At 35.8% G+C, this 16264-nt stretch overlaps 1 protein-coding gene across 31 annotated transcripts in view; it reads left to right on the top strand.

Annotated features, from left to right (window-relative positions):
• Positions 1-16264, top strand: part of NRXN1 (neurexin 1) — a 669257-nt gene that overhangs the window by 285023 nt on the left and 367970 nt on the right. For 21 of the 31 annotated variants that reach the window (XM_077781934.1, XM_021540205.3, XM_021540201.3 and 18 more), the window contains one exon: positions 1955-1981. The exons of the other annotated variants lie outside the window; for them this stretch is intronic. In XM_077781934.1, coding sequence (XP_077638060.1) covers positions 1955-1981 — 27 coding nt within the window. The remainder of the gene's footprint in view (positions 1-1954; positions 1982-16264) is intronic. 31 annotated transcript variants of the gene reach the window in all.

Raw genomic sequence — 16264 nt, 5'->3', positions numbered from 1 at the left:
CATCACAATATTTATGTACTGTTGTGTATTCTAAAAAAAGAAGACAAGTTCATCAGTGGTATATTTTGGTTAAATTGTTTTTTTTTTTTTTTTGATTGTGGAAGATTGGTCTCCCTCCACAATTTCTTCAGAATAGTAATTCCACAATTTCAATATGCAAACCGAAACAACAAATATGTAGGTCAGCTCAGTTTTACCTCCACCAATTAATCGATGACATGCAAATATATCAAAGACTTTATGGTTTTAGCACTGAAAATGTTGCCGTTAGATATTCCCACTGATTGATTTCTTGGTCTCCTTTTTTTAGGTGTCAAATCTGTATTAAGTCCATCTCCTCTTTTTTAAACAATTCTGTAGTGGTATTTTTTGTAGTATCGAACGATAACACAACCCTTCAATGCCCAAAGACTGCGGCCCTCAGCAAACAGCCTTGTGAACACAGGAGGCACAAGCCCTTTTACAGAAAGAAAAAAACCATTGGTTTCCTTTTTTAAAATATGATGGACAAAATGTCAGGTTATGATCCTCTCTGGTTTTAAAAAAAGTAAGTAAAGAAATAAAAGTGCTTCTGCTATGCAAGTGGCATAAGTCCAAGTCAGGACCTGAAACGGAGCAGGAGGAAAATGCACATCCTGTGCAGCTATTCCCATTCAGGGGGATGCTATTTTTAAAGGGAGTGGAGTTTTTTTTTTTGCTTTAGTCACAGATGTAGAAAGCACCAGTGGGAAGTGAGGGGTAAGAAAACAATCACCTGACCCTCCACTTCATTGAAGGGTCACTGACAGAAACGCTGCCCTGGTGTTTAGCGGTGAGGAGGAGCAAGGGTGTCGCGGTGACCCTTCCCTGCCTGTCCCCTCCTGCACGGAGGCTGCGGCGGGAGGCTCCGAGTGCTTTCTGTAAAGGGGGTGTGCAGGTGCTGCTCCTCGGCTGTTTGCAACCACTTTTCTGATGCGGTTGACGACACATGACAAACTCAGCTATATGGAAACAAAATCTAGGTTTGATGGTATACATGTTCCTCAAAGGTGTAAACCAGGAGTAGCTGTACAAACAAAGTATTGTGGTGTAGGGTCTGGGGCTTGATTTTCTTTTTGGCTATTTTTTTTTTTTTTAATAATAAATAAATGTAGGTCGCCCAGAAGAGAATCATACACAGATTAGGTTATTCACTTTACATACGAAACACCACCTACTGCCTACTTCTGTAGTTAATGAGAGTCAATAAAAAGTAAATAAATCCATGACCTAACAATATTGTTTATTCCTCTGACACCGCTTTTTTTTATTCTTACTCTTTTTTCTTTTTTAAAGACAGGCAAGAAAATCTCGAAATAGAAAGGATTCTCTTTGTTCTCTAATGAGTGTTTATAAATACATGATTTTTTTCTCTGTATTATTGTAACTTTAAAGTAGTCATAGTTAATTTCTAAAATCTAGACATTAAGGATATATAAACCCACAACCCCTTATTTCTGGGTCTGGGTGATAAGCTCTGTGTGTCAATCCTTATCTTCTGAAGAGGAGCCTTTGAGGTTATACTATCCGCAAGTTGTCCAAGGTGTCTGATTGTGGCCTGGCCTGCTCTATGACCCATTGTGACGGAGCACTTTCTAATTGCACTGAGAGAAATTACCTGTTCTTTCACAGATGGGGAGAAAGTTGCAGCCTGCCTCAATTAAGCATCTTTGACTTTTAATCCTGACTTTTCACTTAGATTTGTCACCATGTAGCTTTGTTTGAAATTGGCCATTTTTACCCTATTTGTCGTTTCTATTGGTAATGATTTATCGCAGTATATCTGGGTTATAACAGTATGTAAAGACTGATGATATGGAGTGGCCATATTTGCATGTGTCTGTCCCCGGAAGGGTGGACTGTGATTTTATTGGATGTCTGCAGCTATTACCTTGAAGGATAAATTTTCATTTTTCATCTATTCTTCCCCATCTAGACTGTATCAGGATTAACTGTAATTCCAGTAAGTGCCTATTCAAACTTTTTAAAATGTTATTCCACCATTGTAAAATATGCAAACTAGAATGACAAAGATTGTGGACAGCTTGCAAGAATTTGATAATTTATTAATGAAATGTGATGATTAATTATGATTGTGTAAAAAGTCATCATATACTTTAGCACTTGTTTTTTTTCCTTCCCATAGGACATAACATTAACTAGAATATCAAAAAGGAAGCATTCTACAGGTTGTAAACAAGTCTAGAAGAAATGGTGCCTGTAGTATTCTGCTATTCTAGATAGGTTATTTTATATTTACAGTAGTCACAGAATTTTTGAAACCAGCATTTCTGATAAGCAGTTACACATTTTTTCCCCCATGTCCTCTTTCTAATTTTCATGACATTTTGCTTTCAACTTGTCGATAGATTGTTGTAACATAATAGTTTTTACTACAAAAATTTCTATTTTACAATCCCCCTAGACAATTACCTGTACTTACTGGCTGGTTATAGCACAATTTGGTTTTGCTAAATCTTTGATTTATGGAAATGTGAAACACTGCAATAAGGACATTATTAAGTCTGAGAATGACTGTGTTTCTATGATGATTTTTTACACTCTAATTATGTTAAAAATCCTTGAATTGAACAATTTTTCTCTGTGATATGCATGTTTATGAAACAGAGGGAAACATTTGCCAGATGAATGGACTAAATTTTAACTTCTCTGATATTATTTGGATTAAGAGGCTGTATTCTGAAAGGAGAAAAAGGACTGTGATTTTATTTTGAGTCTATGGAATTCCTGAATTGTGTCAACAAATTTATTGATAGTAAGTATGGTAGATTTGAGTTTTGGGTTGTTTTTATATTTCCCTTCCTAACAGGTTTTGCAGGCCAGAGGACTGGCTTTATGAAAATAGGGGAAAAAAAAAGCTAAACAACGAACTGCAAGGGTTTAATTTGTAGTTGGTAAGAGTTAAAATATATTAACATAACATTCCTTAATAGTTTTATAACCCATAAAGCAAAACAAGGATCTGGAGTTATTCTTAATGCCAATATATTTTTCAGTTAATAAGTTTTACAAGAAAAAAATACATTTGTATTAAAAAGCAGAAAAATTTCCTGAGGCAAGTGTTTAATTTAACCTGTTCTTAAATTCAGAGAGACTTCAATACAATACAAGAAATGCTTGTAATCACCAAGTCATAAGGATATTGTCCTTGTATTAAAAAGAAAATAATAAAAAAGTTAAAAAATTCTCACTTGCTAAAATATATAAAATCATGATAAATCTCAGAAGCATTTTCTTGGTCTGCCACAGGACACTGTTGTTTTCTACTAATGAAATCTTAATTAGAAAAAAACAAGTGTAAGACAAGCAGCTTTTTGGGCAGAACTGTAATGAAACTGCCTGCCTTTGGTAAATTCAGTTTTTTCCTAGGAAAAGCAATATTGCTTTTTTTCTTAACTTCCTTAATAAAATCAGAAAATCCCTCTGAAAACAGAGTTACTAACATAAGTAAACCCCCCAGAAATAAAGACACAATATAACAGGTGTTTTCATTTTTTAATCTCTTTTGGATTAAATGATGTGTCAAAGATAAATTTAAATGGTTTCTAGATTTCATTTTTAAGCAAGGTTGGGATCAAAAGAGAATCTGCAAACACAAATAATCCTCCAATTAGAGGATTGCAAAGAGGAGCAATGTATCTACTGCATTGGATCAGCGCTTATAAATTCTTGTTCTCATAGAGAAGCAACATAACCTCTCTATAAAATATCCCTGGTATAAAATACTCATAAATTATTTTTCTTTACAGTTTGTTTATAATGGTTTTTTTGTTAGAAATGAGCTTGGGTGATTAGTTCCATCTCCCTGTGGTGCTTGTGTGTACTCACCAGGGTTTTGTGAGCTTTCAGTGTGGTAAGTACTACAATGCTTTCTTGTCTGCACTGGGGATTTTCAGCAACCAGATGTTTCATGAGCAATTTCTATGTTCTGATTTTTAGATAATTGAGAATTATTGCTGTAAGCAGTCCTTAAAAATGCTTATTAGGAAATAGAATGGGGTTTAGTGGGACACAATTTGTTTCAAAGCAACAACATCCAGAACTGGAATATTAGGTTGCTAAACACTGTGAGAGTTGAGTGCTACTCTTCTTTCTGCTGAGAGCTGGATATGTATCAATCCTGATTTTAGGTTGATAGTAAATCTGGTTTTCATCTTTGAAAAACTTTTTTTCCACTTCCTACTCCTGTTACTTAGGAATTAGTCCTGTTAATATAACCTCAGTGTTGGGACTGAGAGTTATGTGTTATAATTGGCCTAGTAACAGAGTTAAGGTCAGGATGAAGATATCTGGTTTGAATTTGGAGAGACAATTAACAAAAAAATCCAAAAATTTAAGCTGAACATCAAGAAGCTTGAGAGAAGAAAAAGGAAAATGTGCATGTAAGCATCTTCTGCTGTGAACTATAAAGCCAGGGAATAAAATACTGCACCTCTTCCTCCTCTAATTTTCTCCTGAAGCCTGTCTTCTGCTCATTGCAGATCAACTGAATAAGTATTGGCTGACAGAGCTAAGATTAAGGCAACAGCCTTTTCTGCACATGGTCATCCCTTCACCTTTAGCTGATCTCCTGTCTTGAAGAAGAGGTGGCATTTTGGGGTCTTCCTTATTTGAAGAACAGAATTTAAAAAAAAAAAAAAAAATTAAAATGTTCATCAGATATCAGATCACTACTGAACTTGCGTTTTATTAACAATATGTGGCACGCTAAATATTTTGTGCTAGGTCAGAAGATTGGTGTGCTCATAAAACCATACATCACTAGAAATTCTGCCTCATGTCAGTCAGAAAATGCCATTGCTGAAATGTTGGGTTTGTACATCCTTAAACAATTTCATTGTGTTCATCAGAGCTGCATGTTTGCCAAGTTAAATTGTCAGGCAGTGAATTAAATGGTCCTTTTAAATTGCAGGTACATGTAGGTCCTGACACCAGGAGAAAGGAAAAAACTTATTTGATGAACAGAAATAGCTGCTGTGGTTTCCATATTAGTGTTCATAGGATGAGGGCCTCATTTAAAAATAAGAGTGCAGTGAACTCTGTTATTTTAAATAATATGAATGTAACAGCATTTTTTGGCATTAATTGCTCTGTAAAACTTAATAGCTCTAGAGATCTTCTACATTATACAGATAACTGATGAACTAGTCCTTAAAAATTGCCTAAGAATAAGTTATATTAAAAAAAAAAAGCCCCAAAATATTTCTTCCTTACGAAGAAAGAAGTAATTATTACCCTTTAATTTCACACTATAAAAAATAAATTATAAATAGCTGTGCATTCTATTGAACTGAATGGTATTTTTCCCTAGTATTTCATAGAGAGAGAACTTCATTGCAATAAAATTTCCATTGCGGTTCAGTAACAGTTTCTGAATGACTTCTGAACAGAAACAGATGTACTATATATATGTTTGGGTTTTTTTTTACTGCTGTAACCTTAAAGGCTATGATCTTGAGTTAAATTAAATTCCTTTTTATTTCAGTTTTAATGATTCCAAAATATTAGTATCTGGAAAAATCCAGGTAGCTATAAAGGCTGCTGGTTTTAATATTCAATGTGCTTTTTTCACAGATGTCTCCAGTCTTGCACATTATTACTTCTTTTGGGCTGTGAGGGCTTTATTATTATTTTATTACTACTATTTCTGGAAATAAATTTTCTATATTATATATTAATTAGCCAAGTAGGACTGTAGAGGATTTTTTTATTAACTAATACATTATACCACTAATAATGTTAATTGGTAAATAGCTGCCTCTCATTTCCCAGTCGGATACTTTTGTTCAGTATGAAAAAAAATACAGGACACATTTCTGAATGGTGCTCTGGAAGATTCCTCAGCTTGTGGCACACAGTGCAGGGGAGATTTAGGTTAGTTTTCCAGTACACATCTTTGCTTCTGTAGGCAATAACTCACAGAGCAATGCCACTGAATTCAGTCATACTCAAATGCAGGACTGTCAGGAGAAATGATTAGGAATTGCAGGATGTCAGGGAGCATTCCCACAGTAGTAAATGTGTACACAATTCCCCAGGGAATGCATGAACCAGGTTTGCAACCTGGGTGTCCACCCTTTTAAATTAGGAAGAGTTTCCTGGTCTTGGACGGTTTTCTGTTTGTTTTCCCAGCAAAATGCCCCTTCATGGTCGTATTTACGTGCACCCCTCATTCTTGTGTCTATCTAGTTATTCACCCATTTTCAATATAAATTATTGTTCTCTCATTTTATTTTCTCATGCCATTTCAATTCTCTGTTCTTCTCTATAGCCCTTAATATTTTTCCCTTGTTTTGTATGCTCAGCCTTTTAAAATTCTCCTATTCCATAGATGTGCACATAACAGATGATTAAGTTATTCTGTTTGGAAACATCTGTTACTGAAACATTTCTTTCTTGTCAAAGTATCCCACAAATCCAGGGTATGACAAGGAGATTTGTCAGATTATTGGTAAATAAGAAGAGAATCGTATCTATTAAAGAACAAGCAATGGTGTTCAATTACATTATATTTTCAATGTGCATATGAATTTTAAGCAGCTGAAAAATCTCACATGAAGACTATATATCCTTTTGAAAACTACTGCTTGCAAAACTGCATTTTATTTCAAAATCAAGAATCTTCAGCTGTGTTGTTATGGATATTTCTAAATCTTCTGAGATAAGCAAATCATTAATACATCCATGTATTAACTTCCTACTACGGTGAAAAAAATTATCAGACTATATTATTAGGTCTCTTTTTTGCTGTTGTTGGCAGTAGAAAATCATTAAAATTATTCCATTTTGTAGCTCCACCCAAAAGATAAGATTTTGGACTTGACCTGTTTTCTTAGAGTGCTTATGAATTGCATGAGTTTTGATCTTTCCCTCATTAAGTGTGGCTGACAGCCTGGCAAAAATACGTAAAAGAGTTTTACCATAGAGGACGTGCAGCAAATCAGCAGGGTACTTTCTCTGCAAGTTCAGTCAGGAACCTCCCTCTGTTTGCAGCCCGAAGTTTGAAATTATTATAAATAATTCTTTTAAAACTTTGCCTATACTTTGCAGATTTAGAACAGGAAGTCATTGGATTCTTTCTCATTCAGCAATAACAATTTAAAGACCCCTTTTCGTATAATTTCCTGGAAAACAGGATCTGCTGCTATGCAACAAAGGTGAAAACCTGGTCCTATTCAGTCAAATTCTGATTACAATCTCCTAGTTGCTACTAGACAGCATTCCAAAAAAGGGAAAAACTGCTGCTTTACTCAGAAACTCTCCCTGCAGTCTTCAACACTCAGTCCTGAAGCTGCACTGAGACCATCCTGTCTTATTCCAGGCATTATGTTTGGAACAAAGGTTGAAAAGAGCTCAGCTCAGGGAGAAAGTTTGGAAGCAGAAGAGCCTGCCTGTATAAATAGAATCAGGAGGGGTGAAATCTTTAAAGGATAGCATATAATTTATTCTGTACAGCCACAGAAGCCAATTACGAGAGATGCCTCTAATTTCTCTTTCTCTGTTAAATATAGGGTGGAAAGAAGTGGTGCTGCACACGTTATACCCTGTGAGCCCAACAAATTAATTGGCTCACTGGGGCAGTGATTGCAAAGCCATTCACCTCTTCAAGCAGTCTGCTTGCCCACCTGCTCTGGAGAAAATTAGTGGCTGTTTCTTGAATGGTAGGAGAGTAAAGTGAACCAGCAGGGACATTGCTAATCATTCTTCAAAAGTTTGCATATCATTCTTTGGTTTTTGTGTTGCAGAATTTCATCTGTCTCTAAAAATCCCTGTAATTTGCTTTAAAAAACTGTGTTCTCTCTTCCTGTCCGCTGGTCCTGCTCTTACATTGTTCATGGCTTTGCTGTCAGCACAAAAGGTTCAAGCGTCTATGTGATGAATTTGACTAAAGTGACTCATTAACAAAACTGCTAATTTTGACTTGCTGCAGTTTTCTGACACCTCTTGTAGAGTAAAACAGGATGAGGGGGAGGCAGGATGTTACAGGGACAGTAGAAAGACAATCTTTAGTAGAAAGAGTGCATTGCTTTTTTCAGCAATGCAGACTCCCAAAATGAATTCATCTGGCCTACAGCTAAGCAACAACATCCTGGAAAAGTACATGTTATGTACAGAAAGGCAGAAACATCACTTGAGATGTGAAATGCTTAATCTATATAAATTAAGGAATTCATATTTCAGACAATTGAAGGGAAATATTGGGAAAGGTTTCTGGGTAAACGTGTGCACCTTCAGTTATGTGCATCACAATTATTCTCTGCTGAATTAGGCTTATAAAACAAGCTGGATGTTGAACCTAGGAAATTTTAGAGTTTCAAGAATGAGGAAAAAGCTATTGAGCATCACAAAGAGGATATATATTAGGAGATACCAGCTAAAAGGATGCTGTGCTTTTGGGTCGTTCACATAAGTGTCTGAAATCCATTTTATTTTGTGGCTTTTTGGAAAATTTCACATGGATATAGTTTGGCTTGAGGGAGCACTGTGAGAAGGAAGTAATGAAGGTACATTTGACTTCCAAAAATGGGTTCTATCACTTAGTGACTGAGGAAATAAGTCTTGTGATATATGGATTTCTCATCTCAAGCCTATGTTTTAGCACAGGAATTTTGCAGGGAAATGCTCAAGTTATCTAAAAAGCTTCCATTTTTACCCCTTCCTCATCCAGTTATAGTTGTTAAGAAATCTTGAACTAATAAAGAGAATTAGAAAACTTTAATCAACTAACTTATTGAGTCTTGCACATATAATTTTTCAAAGCCAGTGGTAAGGCCCCTGCCTGAATCTGCTTAGCTGTGGCATAGGAGACAATCATATTAACAGCAAAAAGCTCAAACCTTCATTAAATTGAAAGTAAAGGCTTTACATATGCTGGCTGACCATTTAAGGGTTGTGATATTTACCTTCTCCCTGACAAAGCTTTCAGAGTTGGCTGCTGGGGACTGTGGGCTTTGCTCTATCAGTGTTTTCAGCCTACATGAGAAACAGCAGTAAAGTTTATTTCTGTGCCTGCATTCTACTTGTTCCTTATAAAATTTCATCTATGTTTGTTGTTCCTTGGCTTACAGAGAAAATTGCCATTAGTCTTCTGGAAAGCTGTCAGTAAAATATTATTTCAAATTCTCTTACTAGAAAACAGATGTTTTCCTTTTTTTTTGTGTATATGCTTCTTTCCTGTCTTTTCACCCTTTTCATCCATCTTACTTTTGTCTTTTTAAGTCACACATTTTGCTCATGGTACTTTAAAGATAAATCTGGTTTAGCATGGTCCTCACTAATCAAACATACAATAGTAATATAAGTGTGGCTTTCTCAAGGCACACTGGTGTGCTCTGCAATAGCCGCAGTAAGGCAACAGTAAAAGCTTAAACACAAAGCTATTTATGTAAATTTGAAAATTAGTTGTCAAAATTGGTGGTGAAAAGTCATTAGTTTAACATTCAGGTAAAGACTTTTATACTACCACTTAAATATTTTCAGAAACTCGATTAAAATTTCTGAGAAGTAATAGACTTTCCATTTGTGATATTTCAGTGTATACTTTAATTTTTGCTGCACCAGATGTAGATAGTCGTCAGTTTGGTGGATATGTGGGGCTACCTGAATCAAGAGCACAGTGTGGTTATGCATCAATGGGCTCTGAGCTCTGGAATGCTGCCAAAGTTTCACAAGCAGAGCTGAAGGGAGCAGCCTGAAGTGGGCTGAAGTTGTTCCCTGTGATCCATCAGCCTGAGCTCCGAAAGGGGAGCAGGGAGCAGGAGATCCTCTAAAACACTAAATATGACAAGAGCACTCTTGGAGGGTAGGAAAGCAGAAATTGCTACAAGCATGTAGCCTCTCATTTTACCAACAGGGACAAAGCAGCCTCCAGGATGTGCTGGATCTGTAAGAATAGGCTGTCTTGAATTAACAAATCCTGATTTATATGCAAGGGAGCCATGTGTGTCTAGCTCATACTGGTCCTAGCAAATCTTTCATAAAAGGACTTTTCAGAAGACGTCGACTAGGCCTTTTAAATATTTTAATGGGAAGAAGGACTTGAAAGCAAGTTTTTCATGCATAGCAGGTTCTAAATTTCTCTTATTTTACTTTTATGTTTTCTTCCTTTAGCTTTTGAGAAGCAAGATGACTTAATCACATTTCAGGACTGGTGATTTAAATTATCCTCACATTTTTTTTCCATGACAGAAAGTGGGTGTTACAGTCAAATCTTGCAGGGGGATAGTAAGGAATCCTGTTCTAATCAGTAATAGCAAAGGAACTGAATAATATTTTCTTCTGGAGAAGAATATATAAAAAGCTAATGTAATGGCATTCATATTAGTTAATTGGGCTGCCATGGCAGTCATTCCACAGAAAAGCCCTGCTCCCAGCTTCTCTCACAGGAATCTCTGCTATCATATTCATGAGTGATTGAAGATGAACACTGAGATGATATTATTTGCAAATGCAATGGGATTATTTAAGAAAATCAAATGAAATTATGTGTTTGAGGATTTTCTGAGAGGCTCCAAAATGCTGAATGACTGGTAAAGTGGTAGGTGGAATTAAATAGCAGTACACACAAAGTAATTCATGTTAGAAAAAAGTCACCTTAATTATGCCAGCGCAGCAATGGAATGTGGTGGTACTGAGCTGAAGAAATTGTGCAGTCATTGTAAATAGCTCTGGTAAAACAGCTCAGTGCTCAGAAGTGACCAGAAATCCCAGTGGATGGGAGTAGCTGTGGGGAGAGGAGGTAAAACCAGAAGAGAAAGCAGCATTATGCTATTATGCAGTCATGGTTTATCTTCTTCCTGAAGGCTCCACATGTGCTCAGTTCCTGTTCCTCATGGTTAACCTAAATGGGGAAAATACAGCTCACTGCAGCAGGGAGGATTACGAGTATGGATTAGCTTTCCTACATGGGGCAGCTGGGCATGCTAGGGGAAAAAAATACCTGAGCGAATGTGAATGTGTTTTTGTAAATATATGATTATACAGCCATGAGAAGCAGCAGGAGGTTAATAAATTGATTTTTTAAGTGAAATGGAAATACATCAAGGACTTTCTGAGATAAGGCTGTTTCTGCAGCTCCAGAAGTCCCAAATAAGTCCATTACTGGAAGCTGTGACTGTATTAGGGTAGTAATTGCTACAGAGCAGATCTGCTTTTCTGCACTGCTCTTGAAAGCTCAGTGCTGAACTAGCTGGTCTTATGTGCCATTTCCCAGCTTAATTTGCAACTTCTTTCCCTAATTATTTCATCACTAGTTTATACCCTGTATTGAGAGCAACAGGAAATTGCTAGTGAAAGTAATCACAGGCTCACAGAAGCATTAGGCTAAAAAAAATATAAATCTGTCATCAACTGGGTTTCATACAGTCATTCTAAACTTTGTAATCAGATTCCATGAAAATTAGAGTGTTAATGCACAGATGGCAGCAGATGACACAAGCCCATATTTCAACAATTTCTCAAAAAACCTTCTTGATTAACTGACAAATCAAGTCAAATTAGGGTAAGCCATTAATTAAGATGGCTCTTTTATATTCACTAGGCATTGTGATTTTTTTTTTTTTATTTATTTAGTAATAAGAACTTTCTGGCCAGAAATTTTGGTGTATTACTCCTTAAAAAAGAAATTCATTCTTGGCTTTCAGTATTAAGAAAAAGTAACAGTAACTCAGCATTGGTGAGCTCATGATGTTTCTAAATTTATACATAGATTAAAAATACTATCAGACTTCATGTAAAAACACCTTTATTTCCTTTTTCTGCCTTTGTTTCTTAGGACTCTCTGTTTCTAAAATATAGTGCTCTTGAGAGTAGCATTTATTAATATGTTTGCAGAAAACATTTAGAAGTGCTTATAAATCAAAATTCTATGGAGGAACACTCCAGTCTTTCTATTGTAATACAACAGTTTAAAGACTTATTTTCAGGGAATGGAAAATTAGTTGGTTATTTTTTCAAAAAAAATTGTGTAAAAAGATACTAAAATCATTAATAGTTTAGCTTAGAAAGCATTTAAATCTACTGAGTAAGTGAATAGGTCTTTTTTCCAAAAACAAAGCCATAGTATTTCAGTGGTGGTGTGTTATCTCAAGAACTTTTCAAGGAAAAGCAACCAAATTGCCATCTCTTTGCAGGTGGATGCTGCTTTTCTGATCAGCACAACACATGCTCACAGCTGTCATCCTGTCTTAATATACACGTGTAAGGAACTCATAGATAAGTGTTTGTGATTTTTATTTTTAATAGAATGAACATGCATTTGGTAGAAAATCAGGGAAAAGGGAAATCAGAGTCAAAGAGAGTGAAATTGGAATGGGATGTCTGGTTCCCACTAGCACAGCCAGCGAGCATTGCAGTAGGTCTGGCATATGTTGAGGGGAATTGCCAAGTTTCTGTCTGTCCCTCTCACATTAATAGATACTACTTCTAAATGATCAAAATAAGTGCAACTAATTTCAGTGAGTCAGGTCTGATCCTATTTCTCAGCTTTGTGTGATGAGGAGAGCCAAGCTGCTTAGGGAATATTTGGCTCCCTCTTCTTCAATCAAAGAAAGAAAGAAAAAATGACAAGGGTGCCAAACTAAAATTTTGCATAAATCAAAATTATTTTGATACATTTCTGTATTTGTTCTGCTGGAAGTCTGGAATAAATCCCTGGTAAGGAATTATCTTACTCTTTCAGCACTAAGACCAGTTAAATCTAATTATAGACAGTAGAGAACAGCACATGTACATAGAGATTTTGTCCTTCTCATACGTAGCACAGAAATTGAGTTGTCCACCTATTTACATAAATTGAAGTTCACAGAATATGGTTTCTGAGTCATCTGTGGCATTTTGATGGCCCCTCCTTTACTGCATCTGCAAAAAACCCTTGTGTAAGTATGTGTTAGTTTTACTAATGGCTCCCTGGCTGTCTCAGAAGAGTGCCTCATTTATCCTGGCTTCACTCTTCTGCAGCAAGGCATCCTTTCATAAGTTCAGTCTTGAAGAAGGAGCCCAACAAGCTCTCAGCTACAACATTATTCTTCATTAATGTTATAAGAACAGTAATTCATTTTTCAATGTGCTTTTTTTGAAGAGCTTATAACATTAAAAACATTAAAAACATCTACCCAGTACATGAGCAGTTACTTATATTAAAAGCACTTACTCTGTATCTAGTACATTTTGCATTTATGTCTATTAAAATGCATGAAACATCTATCATAACATTTTAAGCACTCAGTAGCTTATTAATGGAACCACATAACTGCTTCCTTATTATCTCTTCTTGACAATAACTTTAATGAATTATATTCAGGTAGCTGTTGAAATTTCCATCCAAGCACATTACTTTTTGGATGACATGTCAAGAGGTTAACTTATGCTCCCTTCCAGCTGATTTCTAGGCCTCAATCCATCAGACAAGTCACTTCAAAGGAGATATTGCTCTGTTGAGCTGAGACATCAAGATAAAGTTGGCTTTCTGAGATGCAGTCCCCTTTGGGAAGTGTGCAAGGAATTCTTCAGCAGTTATTTGTCTAGGCAGTCTTGAAGCAACAAGACACAAGATGAAGACCAAGACACGGAATGAGAAAAAGCAATTAAAGGAAAAAGGGAGCTGTGGTTCATGTAGCTTATGCTAATTCTTTGGTATTATTTCTCATTAAGTTAATATGCTGTGAGATTTTCCTCCAGGGAATTAAGTACATGTATGTAGAAATAAAATATCGTTAGTTAAAAGTTCCTCTCTGTTTCTGCACATTAAGGCATTTCTCACTAGTAGTAAAATCTGTCTGGGAAAGAAAGCTCAAATAGGTAAGTCAACAATTCCATCTTTCACTTACATGCCATGAACTGTTTATATATGACTTGTGGAAATTGGATCAGTGAAAAACAGCAATCGTGCTCGCTGTCGTTTAAGGAGTTTCCGTTTTATCAAAATTTAAGCACAATTGTTGAATATTGGAGAAAATTACCTGCTGAATTTTTATTGTGGTTACTGGTGTACTTTGAACTGTCTCTGCAGTTTTTGCTGTGTGACATTTCAGCAGCTTGAAAGCAAGTCTGCTGTTTCCTAGGAGGAAAGGCCCTCGCCGTTTGCTCTGGAGGGAAGTAGTCTCACATCTCCAGCTAGCAGGAGACAGCTGACACCATCACTGACATGATACAAGACACTTAGGAGCCCAGCTGACAAGCTAATTGGCTGTGAATAAGAGCAGCACTACCTCTGAAAGTCAGCAACACGGATTCTTGATTCCCTAAAATTGCATAAATCGAGCTACAGAGCACACCTGAAGGAAGTGCAAGTAGGCACTTCTGTCAAGAAGCTTACTTGTTTCGTTAAATAAAAAATTGTCACTCGCTCGTGCTGAGCACAACCTTAAAGAGATGATAAATGGCACAAGGGCATTGGAGAGATTCTCTCAGTGTTAGAAACAATTCCATGGAAAAAGCTATGCTTTTCTACTCAGGCATGCAAGAGTATTGCCATCAAAGTCAGTGGAGGCTGACCATAGAACAGGGATCAACCTTTGCATCCATTTGTAATTTCTGAAAACGACCTGAAATGTCTATTTTAGTCCTCCTTCTTGACTCATGTCTGCCTAGAAGTATCCAAGAATAAGCAGTGTCAATAAATTGTGCTTTTTGATCCATGATGATTATAAAAATATTTTAAAACAGTTAAATCAATAATAAACCTTTAAATATTCTTCTTGTTATTCTTAATTAGACTAAATGTTATAATTCAGCATTTAAATTGCAAAAAAAAAAAAAAAAAAAAAGCCCACAAAACAACAAATAAAGTATATGAGTGTAAGACTTAGTTGTAACTATTTTATAACAACCGTTTTTGGGATGAAGACACCTGTAAATTAAGAGGAGCCTATTCTTGAAATAAAGTCACAGTCCAAATTCTCTTCTTTTCTATGCCAGTTAGTTTCCAATCTGCTTATTCTTAAGAATATTGTGCAAGATATAGGGGTAAAAGGAAATAATTAAATTGGTTTTTTCATGTTATATTAATTTAACTAAGCATAAAGATAATTTTTTCTATAAAAAGGTAAATTATGGATAAGAGTACTTAAGTTGTGCTTACTTATAGTTTAAAATGTGACAAGTTTCGACAGCCATGGTTTTGATATAAATGGGCACAGTCAATATCAATGTCAGAAAGGCTAATGTGTCAAAGCTGTTTCTTGTCTTTTTTTCCTGTTGTCACTTATAATCTAGCCAAAGTACAAAAAAATTCCAATTCTCTCCATGAAAAAAAAAAAGAAATAATCAAATGTGTGCCTGCTTTTTCTACAAAGATTGCTGTAAGTTAGGTTATTTTTACTTCACTGCATATAAGGGGAAAGACGTAGCACAGGTTCTTCAGGCTCCTGAGGGTACACTTGGAGTTCAGCTGCATCTGCTGCCTGGAGCACTGTTGTCCCTCAGTCTTTTTTTGGTTTTTGTTGATCAGACGAATGACATCATTTAAGGTCCAGATTATAAAAGTTATTTAGATAGCCATCTTATTGGAAATCCTTCTTCCAAGTCATAATTCCTCCAAATCTCTTGGGCTCAGAGGAGACAGCAAAATTCCCCTGGAAGAATTTTACTGCACATTACTGATCCCCTTATTTGAGCAGTAATGTGTAATGTCTAAGGAAATGGAGATTATCAGGTGTGGGACACTCCCTTCTTTTGCAAACTTGGAGGAATGTTCTTGCTGCTCCTAGAAATCCATGGCAGAGAATGTACATTTCTGTCTCCATGCTTTTTAAGGTTTAGGTCTTTTGGTTTGGTAGGCAAGACCAGAATAACAAGTCTGATGAGGTAAAAATCAAACCCTTCTTGGGAAAGGAGAAACTTGAATTTATCTTGGAATATCTCTTTTCCGCTACTTTAAACCACATCTCACAAATCAGTAGTATTGATTAAACTCTGAATTTATACTAGAGATAATTTATTATAGAAATAATGAATATTAAAGATTTTGGCTGCCATTAAAGTCATATCTGAGCAATAGTTACTTTTTAAAAATTTGAATTTCAATATTGCTTAAAATTGAGGGTTAATGTTAATTTTAGTACTATTTTATATAGGTGTTCCCAGGTTCCCACATCAGTTCTCATGATTTTCAATCCTATTCTTTTTATAGAGGGGGGAAAAAGTAATAACTCCAGAAGTAAATAATAACTTATAATAGCTTCAGAGGAATTAGTCATTCTTTTCTCCAGCAGTTTTACAAAGTTTT

Source organism: Lonchura striata, chromosome 3, assembly GCF_046129695.1.
Source record: "Lonchura striata isolate bLonStr1 chromosome 3, bLonStr1.mat, whole genome shotgun sequence".
NCBI lineage: Eukaryota > Metazoa > Chordata > Aves > Passeriformes > Estrildidae > Lonchura > Lonchura striata.
Note: the sequence above shows the minus strand (reverse complement) of the source record. Positions and strands in the feature narration are given on the sequence as shown.